Below are 10,821 nucleotides of genomic sequence, written 5' to 3'. Positions count from 1 at the left end.
AAACAAAGCATAAATTTCAGAAAACATACTCAGTCTAAAAAGGTTATTTCTAAGTTACTCTTTGCTTTAAAAGCTTTGTGAAGGTCTCCTACATGTAAAAGATACCATGCTGGCAGATATGTTTTACTAATCTGTTCTAACTATGTGATTACAAAATACCATTCAGCCCAGTAAATTTGCATTTGCCATATTAATATGGTCAATGCCAGACTTTGGTCATGGGCATCTCAGACTCCCTTTGCTGTTTCCTAAAGACCAGACTTAGAAAATGGGGATCTATTTTAAAAGATACAATTGAAAACTACTTTCTGATATTAATTTCTATAAAATGTAATGCTACACATGAAAGTAGTATAAGAAAAACATATTCTTTCTTTTGTATTGTTTCTGTTTTACATTTTACTATTATACACACACAATCTAATTTCCTTAAGTGTTTTTTTTTCCTACTCCCAGTTAAAGTTAAATTTTGAATACATCCTTAACAATGAATTAAACACATATAATCAAGAAGTAAAATTAAGAGTAAACAAGAAAAACTTAATTATATATTAGGTAGAATCAAATCAAAGTAAAATTAATTATTCTCTGTTCTGAAGTTCAGGCTAATGTGACATTTGTAGAGCAGAGAGGGAATGAATTCCAGTGGTAATTATTCTCCTTTTAAGTCATTAAATTCAAATTCTAAGGATAAAATACAGTAATTTTTATCTTAGTGTTTTTAAATGAAGAAAGAAAATCTTGAACTAATTTCCTAATTGTACAAAATGGGGGAAAGTCACAAAGGAAGCTCAGAGTACTATATTCACTTAGAAATAGAGACAGGGCCATCCAAGGACCTCAACCTTCCCCCCACACCCCATCCCCCTGGATGTGATGATCAAGTAGTTAAGCAAGGTGTAGAGAAGAAATTTTGCACACAGTGAGCAGCAGATTTAAATAGGAGAAGTGTTAGATATGATTTTGGCAAAACATCATTAATTTGTTACACACCTTACTTGTAAAATTGCCATATTACAGTTGAACAAATTGAATTCTGAATATTATCTACTAATTCAATATTTGTTAGGCAGCAGAAGTTTATCTTATTTATTTATGTAATCACTTTTGAAGGCACATATACATTTACTCAACATTTAAGGAGAAATCTGCTTTTACTAGTTGTCTCTAATAATATATGTAGGTTTGGGAACAGATCAAGAACAGTCCTGCTATAATTGAAAGAAGTATGTCAATGAAGATAGCATAAACTTTAACAGTAAGAATTGTGGTCAAAACGCTTTGGCTGGATTTTCTTCCCATGGGCCCTTGCCCTACCTCTCCTAATTGTCCTGAACTTTTTAACCATCACTGACTCCCTTGAATTCTCCCACCAATAAAAAAATAGAAGTTGCATGAAAAACATTACATATTGAGCTAAGAATCAAAGTTTTGAAACAGTTTTAGTAATCACTAAGCCATTCACCTTGTTTAAGCAGTAGATAAAAGATACAGTCCAAGGAGATAAGAGTATTCGAGTGATTCAGAAACCAATAAAGAAAGAATAACAAGATCCTGAAATAAAAATAGTACAGTAGTGAGAGGGAAGAAATAACTGGATAAATAAGCCATTTATGGGATTGTTTGCCCACCTAATCAATTATCGATAAAATTCGCACATGAGAAACTTCAAACCTAGCTCTGTTTCTGCACAGTTTCTGTGAGCAATGCTAAGTAATTTGTTGCATTTTATTTCCTTAACAAATTGAAAATGATATCATTGGTGTTCAGATATTATAAAAATGTGTAATATATGTTCTCCTACTCTCATTTTTAAAATATTTCATGATAGATGAATTTTATAAAACCTTCTGTTAGAATATAAAAAATTCACATTTGTGCTTCAAATTATATTATGGTTTGGAATAAAAGATATCCACTTTCAAATCTTCCAAGCTTAAATTAAATTACCCTAACATTATCCAAGATTGTGGTGTTTATAGCATAGAAATGTGTTGACTAATAAAATAGCCACCAGCCATATGTAGCTAGTAAGCACTTTAACAATGTCTGGTTTAAATTGAAACATGCTATAAGTGTAAAATACACACTGGATCTCAAAAACTTAATATAAAAAAGAATAAAAATGTATTTATTAACTACCTCTGTTATTACACAAGGTAATGTTTTGGAGATATTGGACTAAATAGAAATATTACAGTTAATTTCACATTTTTTAAAAACATGGCTACTAGAAAACACCAAATTGCGTATTTGGCTCATATTTGTGGCCAGCATTGCAATTCTGATGAACAGCACTGTATAGAGAATATTCAAGTGTCATAAGAGAAGCACTCTCCCTGGTTTGTTTACTGCTGTATCCCATGGAAACGTAACTTTGCCCGGAACATAAAATTCATTAAATAGTTGTTAAATGAATGACAAGACTCAAGATGTTTTGGGCCTGCCTACCATATGATCCTAAAGGATCTTAAAAGCATTATAGAGAGGATTAGTAAAAAAATTAAGTGAATCAAATGACTATTACTCCAGAAAATGCTTCACAATGAAAAGGCACTCATGTTGTTACTGTTTTACTTTAAACGTTTAGTATACAAACCTTCTCAAGATCAAAATACTATGTTAAAAAACTGTGTGATCAAAAAGTATAGTCAGAATATTCTGGCTTTCAACAGCGTGATAATTTTTAACAAATAATATTTTGTTCCGCTGTTAAATTGTGCTTAATTTCACAAATAAAAATACATTGTAATTTGAGATTTTATTGCAAATACATTATAAACGACACACTAGAACTGATGAATTAAAAATACATGTGAAAATACAATTTCTGATGGCAAAATATAGTAAGTAGATGATAATAAATATAGTCTGAAATAAAATTCTGTGATATCAAAGGGAACATCTATCATCATACAATAGTTTATGCTTTAATCATGCATACTTGAAGATTCTCTTCAAATGATGCATTATAAAGATTATTGTGATGGGAGTTTAACCAAGTATTAGACAATGGCAAATTTCTTTGCTATATAAGGTAATGTAACTAAGGTTCCTTTCTATTAAATTCACACTTTTTAAAAATATAGCAGGCAAAGACTTTCAGGTTCAAGCATCAAGCATTTATTTACTTATAAAATGCACACACAGTGAGGTCCAAATGAAAAAATAACATAATACAGCATTCAAATGCTCATAGTAGGCTTTGGAGGAAGGTAAATATTAATTCAGCTTAAGTGCTTCTTTGTGCATTGCTCTTTATTGACATAGAAAACACAGATAATCTAAAATTATCGTCTATATAGAGATATAAAAATTGAGAGACTATATAAAGTGCCCTCTCTTTTCAAAAGCAGACCTTAAATACACAACAATGAAAGTACCGTATGTCAAATGAACATGGCAGCCAAGTGTGAAAGAGCTCCCAATGCCCAAAGCTGGAATACTTTGAGCCAAAAAATAAATCATGGCTAGTATGGGAATATAAGCCAAAATATGAAATAAATATCCATGAGTTCATACCAATATAAATAGATAATTGAATAAGTAAACAAATAAAGAGCAGATAATAGAGAAATCTTCCATGAAGAATTCCAAAATTAAAAGTATGTGTATACTCCTAGTTCAAGAAGATGGCATATAGCCCCAACTTCTTGACTACAGGATGCCACGGTGACTTCATTTCAAAGAGGAGAATAGAGAAAGGCAAAAAGAGTACCTTTAGAGGGGAGAAAACTGAGAAATAATTCCACAGCCAGACAATCATGGTCTGCATAAACAGTTATAAATCATATTTATAGTATATACATTTGATAATGATATGATAAGAATGTCACTTTATCTCTGTGGCATTCCTTCCAAAAATCCATCATGCCAGTCTAATCATGAGAAAAACACCAGGCAAAATCCATAAGACATTCCACATTCTTCGAAATACCTGACCGTGCTCCTCTAAATTGTCAAGTTCATTTAAAAAAAGAAGAAAAATGAAAGGCCGGGAAACTGTCAGTTTCAAGGAGCCTAAGGAGGCACGCAGACTGAATGATGTAGAATCCTGAATGGGATCCTTCTACAGGAAAGAGACTTTAGGTGAAAATTAAGGAAATTCGAATCAAATATGAACTGTACTTTGTAATAATGCATCAATATTCGTCCATTATATGTGACAGCTGTACCATACTAATGTGAGATGTTAACAATAAGGAAAACTGTATATGACATATATGAGATTTTTCTCACCATGTTTCCATGAATCTAAAACCATTTCAAAATAAAAAGGTTATTTTTATTTTATGTTATTTTATTTTGGGACAGGGTCTCACTCTGTTGCCCAGGCTTAAGTGTAGTGGTGCAACTGTGGCTCACCACAGCCTCAATCTCCTAGGCTCAAGCAATCCTCCTACCTCAGCCTCCAGAGTAGCTGTGACTACAAGCATATACCACTCAGATAATGTTTTAAATTTGCTTTTTTGTTTGTTCGTTTGTTTTTGGTAGAGAAGAGGTCTTACTATGTTGGCCAGGCTGGTCTTGAACTCTTGGTCTCAAATAATCCTTCTGTCTCGGCATCCCAAAGTGCTGGTATTACAGGCATGAAAGCGGTAGCACCCAGTCTGAAAAGATTATTCTTAAAAAGGATGAAGTGACTGTCTATTCTTCACCATCACTTGGCATTTAGTAAAGGCAAGAAGTAAAGAAAACAACCTGAGGTGTTAAGGAGTCCATGTATACAACAATTATTTCTCATGTATGTTTGTAAAATGGGGGTAACAATGTTACTGTCCTCAGAAGCTTGGAAAACTGAGTTGTATTAGCATGGGTAAAAGCCTTATAATTGTACATAACTTACATAGAATGGACTCAAAATTATTGTCAGTATTATTGTTGGTAGTAGCAATATAATTACCCGTCCACTATTTCCCAAAAAGCTGGCATTTGCTACAAATGTTTGAGGTAATTTTTTTTTTTTTTTTTAGAACAACTCAGCAAAATAAAATTCCTGTTTATTGTTGGACAACATTGTTTCACACATACATCAAACAGGCCAAAAAAAAAAACAGCAACTTCATAGACAAAAAAGGAAAAAAAAGAAACCTTTTATCTTTGGCCTTTTTAACCATCTCATACAAACCAACTACTTATAGTACAGCTAAGTACATACACAAAAAAGTTACTGGAATGCTCGGAATAAGATTGTTTTTCTGTTGTCGTTTTTGCTTTTTTTACAAGGTTTTTTTTCTCTTTTGAGATTATAATGAACATGGTCACACCACAAGTAAAGTCAGAAGTAGGACAGAGAAGGCTCCGAAGGCTGGTTTGGTCATCCGAGACCATTAAAAATGGCTGACCCTAACAATATGTACAAAAATATAAAATGTAAATAAAAAATACAAACAAATTTCCTTTTTAAAGTACTTTTAAGAAAAAAAGCAGAGCCTTGGAAGTTTTGTTTCTTTTTTCCTCCCCTGTTGCAAATTCTCATGGTTTGGGTTGGGTGGTGGAGAGCGCGTGTCATCTGTGGGTGGCGCTGCCCACGGTGGGCGGCGCGGGGAAGGTGACCACGTTTAGATTCTGAGACGGGAAGTGGAGGGTGAATAGGTCACGGCGGCCTTTTTTTTTAGTTTAACTTTTCCTTTTTTGCTGTCTAGTCATCCTCGTCGGTCTTCTGCTTCTTGGTATCAACATCGTCATCCTCATCGTCTTCAGCTGCCCGCTTGCCCGCAGCTGACTCAGCTTCCTCATCTTCATCTCCATCCTCTTCCTCACCATCACCTTCTTCTTCCTCCTCCTCTTCCTCCCCACCTTCTTCCTCTTCTTCGTCTACCTCATTGTCAGCCTCCTGCTCCCCGTTTTCCTCATTAGCATTCCCGTTAGCAGGGGCGTCTCTTCCATTTTCTGCCTCTTCCACAACTTCCTTCTTTAAGTCCTTGGTGGTGATTTCGGAGCTGGTGTCTACAGCTGCGTCTGACATGGTGGGGCACGTGGGTGATCCGATGCAGGGGATTTAAAAAGAAAGCGAGAGTTCAGGGACTCTGGCGATAAAGCTGCCGGAGTCTGCGGCGGCGGAGGCGGCTGCGGCGAGCAAGGAGGCGGACGAGGAACAATGCAAAGATGGCTTTTCAGAGCAGCCAGTCGAGGTAATTTTCTTAATAAGAACACAATGTTAGAGTTATCACTCATTAACTGATTTTGTTGGAAGGAAGGTCTTATCAGCAAAGTTAAAAGGCTGTCAAAAGTCTGAGGTGGATATAGTTATTACAAGATACATGATCATCTGATTAATGATCATTTGAAACTTAAAAAAAAAAGGTGATGGTAGAGAAAAGGGTAAGTCAAATTGTAAATTTTCGGTCCTGGCAAAGTTTATTTCCATGTAATCATTATTTTTTAATGTTCCTGAGTTCCCAATATAAAGTGCTAGATTCTGAAGAGGACATAATGATGAGTATAAAGATGTGGTCATTCCACAAGGAGAACTTTATTATTGGTGCACTAAGCAGTGGTCCACAAGCTCACAACTTTCCAGCACTGAAAATTCAAAACATATGTGCTATCTAATATCTCTGGTCAATAATGTATATTTGGAATACTTAGGAATTGGAAAACGCCCTTTCCATGATTTTTCATAGCTTGAATGCTTTATATTTAATGTCTATACAATGGACCTCTGTCCATGAGCTTTTGATAAGGTTGTACATACCTTAATCTGTTTGCTTAGGAGCTATTTTCTTATCCTTCCTTCTTCCTTCCTTCTTCATGTATCTGAAGATCCAGCTGTGGACCTGTATCAGCTGATATCAGCTCCTTCTTCCCTTTGCTCACCTTTGCAAGCTTGACTTCTTCACTGCATTTGTTCTATTGTAACCAAAACACTAGGAGTTACTCAATAGAAAGCCAATCACTGAGACAACAAGTATTGCCAGGGTTGTATTCAGGTGCTGCAGCTGAGCAGATGGGAGATCACTCTCAAATACATGTCAGCTGGTTAAAATTTTGTGTTTATATAGCATAGAAAAATGTAACCAGGTATGGGGAAAAAGGAATTAGGTAAGGGCAAAGTAGAGGACTTGGCCTATAGGAAGCCGGTGGTCAGTTAAGCAGTCATGGTGCCTAAGGGGTCTGTGTCTCATCGTCCAGATGCAATAACCTGGTAAGTTTCAATTCCTTGATACTATCTGGAAGGCCTTATGGTTGGTTTCCTGAGAAGGGAACTCAGATAAGACAAATGTAACTTTCTTAAATTTTAAGACTGGATATTTTCTATGTTTATTCAAAAGAAATCATAAACATGGTTCTATGGGACAATTAGGCCAGTTTTACTATCACTATACTCAGTTTCAAAACCCTACAAAGAATGTGAGAGTTTATATGTACGATTGAGGGAATTTAGAGCCAGTCACTCACCAGTAGTTAACAGCAGACTGCCAACTACCATCAGTTTATCCTTGCTTACAGTTCATTGTAAAGTTTACACTATAAAATTCTCCTGCCTCTACTTCTTCATAATGACAGCTCTGGGAGAGGTTCATAAGACATTTGAGAAAATACCCTAGAAATGAATATTTTCCATCTCCATCAGGTCTGACATTGCTGCTTGGCAATACTTCTAAACAAATTGCTATTCCATGCCAACATGCCTATTCCAATTCTTTCCCACTTATTGAAGTAAACCCCTCATTTTCTATGGAGGGTATTTCACCCACTTCTCTATACAAAAATCTTTAGCTTTTTTCTCTCTTAATTCTTTCTAGCTTTCTTCTCATCTCAAAGGATGTAGTTTCCCTTCTTCTTGTGGATTTATCCTCTTCTGCTTTTGATATCATGCACCCTGCCTAGTTCATCAGCTATCCTTTTTTTTTCTTGCATTCTCATATGCCTCTACTAAATTATACACATTTAAATACAAAATACACAGAAATATATACCTGACTACAGCATACATTCCTGTGTCAACACTATGTAACAGAGCCACTCACTCCATTATCAGCAGGATGTGGCATTATAGAATTATTAATCTAGCATACAAAACAATTTTTATTTAAAAATTTTTTAACTGAAAATTTATGGCAAAGTCACCAAAAGAGGAGCATCTTTATAAGACACAGCACTGCTTCTCTAAAGGTCTCTTCATCCAATTCCATGCTCAATGCCTCACAAACTACAGCTGAGTTTTCACTCTCAATGCCTCACAAACTACAGCTGTCTCCGAATCAATCACATACAATTCCTAGTTTCTAAAAACACTCTCAAAAATCCACTCGAGTAGGCTTTTATCTTTTTCAACTCTCACTCTTGCTCAGGTCTTTATTTAATATATTTTATCCTTTTTATATCTTACAATATCTCTATTTCCCCATTATGTAGGTTCTATAGAAGTCAGAGAAGTTAGTAAGTTAAAGGAAAAGCAAGAATCCTCTCATTCTGGAAAGGTAGGGTTCTGGGAAAAAGATAGCAAAATTTATAACATAGTGAGATTTTTATTTTACATTGTAACTTTTAAATGCCCCATCTTTGAAAGAGTAAGTTCCTAAACACTTAACCCAATTTTTTTCTCAGTAATTAAAAATATGCTTATATATTGCTTTATAATAAATGAATTGTTCATGTGTTACCAGCTCATCACTTAATTCAGTGCACTTAGTCCCTCAAGTCTGTTAAGATGATGCTTTTGAAATTCACTAATGACCTCAAACCAACAACTTCCTTTCAGACCATAATCCACTTGATCTACATTCATTTTTTGATCTTGATAGCAGATTTCTCTATAAAGTTCTTATCTTCCATTGACTTTTGATCTACAATTGTCCTCTGACCTGTCTCTCCTCCATTCTCTCACCTGCTGGACAAGGGCACTCCATTGTCTTGTCAGCTATCCTTTTCCTTTTGTCATCTTTCTGAGCACCCTCCCCAGTTGGCATAGTTTCATTATCACCTCCACATGCATTTCTCAATACTTAGCATTTGCTGATGTTCAACCGGACAGACTGGCTTTCTTGGAGTATACACTAAGCCTTTAAATGTTATTCCCACACACTTCCCTTCTATTTTAGGGAAGGGAATCCTAATTTTGATCTCACTGTCCCCTCTTCCCAGGAGACTTTTTTTATTATACAAACAAGATGAAATGTCTATCTCCTCTGATGCCACATGGTACTTTATCTATACTTCTATCTCATACTAATATAAATACCTATGCACTGTATCAACCATGATATTTTGCATTATAGGCACTCAACTTGGTGACAGCAAAATAAAAATAGGGATGAGCAGAGGATAATACATATAAGTGGTACAGAAAAGGACAGACATCAAAGGAAAAGGGCTGACATATAATATTGGTAATACTAAAAGCTAAAAGAAGCATTGGACATGTGGAAAGTGCTCTCCATTTTTTACCACAATGTGAAAAGAGTAAGAGGAAGGCCGTCCTCTACTTGAGAGAATTGTTTTAGGGAAATAGTTTCAGCAGAAAATGAGAAGTTATAATTTATTGAGTGTAGTAGTGATGGCAGGGTCCGCCTGTCTGGAGCCACCACTGCCATGATGCTGGCTGCAGTGGGGGAGGTACACTGCATGGGAGTGGGGCAGTATGCTCCATAAGGCCAGTGGGAGCCAGGAGCAGGCAAGAGCCCTGCCCTCCAGGTCACAGCTGCATTTGCCCAAGCCCTAACTGCAGGCCCAGGTATCCCTGTGCTCTTGGGGGCCAGGAGCCAGCAGGAGCCCCACCCTCCCAGGCAGAGCTGCAGTCACCCAAGCTTCCCAAACCACTGCTGTGGACCTGGGCATTCCTGTGCTCTTGGGTCCAGGAGCCAGCAGGAATCCTGCCCTCCCAGGCACAGCTGTAGCTGCCCCAAGCCTCAGCTGCAGATCCTGGTATCTATGCACTGTAAGCGACCCAGGAGGGCCCCCCTCTTCTCCTGCAAGCTCGGGAATGCCTGCTCCCACTACCTGGCCTCTCCCCACTCCTGGCACCAGCTCTGATCTCTGAGCAAATTTGAGGCTGAGCCCAGGTACTGTAGCAACCCAGATGGGTGTGTGCATGCTTGGGGAAGTGTTGACTCTGGACTTTGGGCACCGACAAGCATGGGAGGTTGGTGTGAGGGTGCTGAGGGCAGCTCCGTGCTGGCCTGCAGGCACCCCTCAGCATGAACAGCCTGGGTGCTATGAAGAGAGGCAGGAGGCAGACAGACTCTGCCACAAAAAGGGATGGGTCACTGATGAAGACCCACCTTCAAGCCAGGAAAGAAGTGAAGCCTGGGGACCAGGCTGCAAGTCCCATGGACAGGAGTGAGAACCTATGGTGCTTTCTCTGGGGCTGCCCATGGCTGCCCATGGCTGCCCATGGACCAATCAGCACACACTTCCTCCCTTCCGAAGCCTATAAAAACCCTGGACTCAGTCAGACTGGAGGAGATGACAAGACAACCATTTGCAAAGAGGAGATACCCACTCCATGGTCTCCTCTCTGCTGAAAGCTGAGCAGATGTTGGAACTACCAGTTGTAGAGAAGAGCTGCCTATTTCAGGGTCTCCTCTCTGCTGAGAGCTAAACACTTTTTGAGACACCCCGACTGCAGAAAGGAGCTAACCAATTTGGGTCTCCCCTGAACTGTTCTTTTGCTCAATAAATTTCTTCACCTTGCTCACCCCCAACTTGTCTGTGTACCTCATTCTTCCTAGATGCAGGACCAGGACTCAGGACCTGCTAAATGGTGGGGCTAAAAGAGCTGTAACACAAATAGGGCTGAAACATGCCTTTTGTTTGCCACATTGTGGGCAACAAGAGGGAAAGAAAAAAGGAGAGAAGAGCTGTGGCCCTTTAGGG

General features: G+C 37.6%; 1 protein-coding gene across 1 annotated transcript; it reads right to left on the bottom strand.

Moving 5' to 3' along the window:
* Positions 1-4,970: 4,970 nt before the first annotated feature.
* Positions 4,971-6,124, bottom strand: LOC105507485 (prothymosin alpha). Its single transcript, XM_011935984.1, has one exon. The coding sequence runs from the start codon at positions 5,966-5,968 to the stop codon at positions 5,642-5,644; it is 327 nt and encodes a 108-aa protein (XP_011791374.1). The 5' UTR covers positions 5,969-6,124; the 3' UTR covers positions 4,971-5,641.
* Positions 6,125-10,821: the final 4,697 nt, after the last annotated feature.

The sequence above is a fragment of the Colobus angolensis genome, unplaced genomic scaffold, assembly GCF_000951035.1.
Source record: "Colobus angolensis palliatus isolate OR3802 unplaced genomic scaffold, Cang.pa_1.0 Scaffold15, whole genome shotgun sequence".
Lineage (NCBI taxonomy): Eukaryota > Metazoa > Chordata > Mammalia > Primates > Cercopithecidae > Colobus > Colobus angolensis.
The sequence above is the reverse complement of the archived record's forward strand: the minus strand, read 5'-3'. Positions and strand labels throughout refer to the sequence as shown.

What these genes read in the sequence shown, in the direction of transcription:
- LOC105507485 (XM_011935984.1), bottom strand. Translation starts at nt 5,968, where the DNA reads ATGTCAGACGCAGCTGTAGACACCAGCTCCGAAATCACCACCAAGGAC.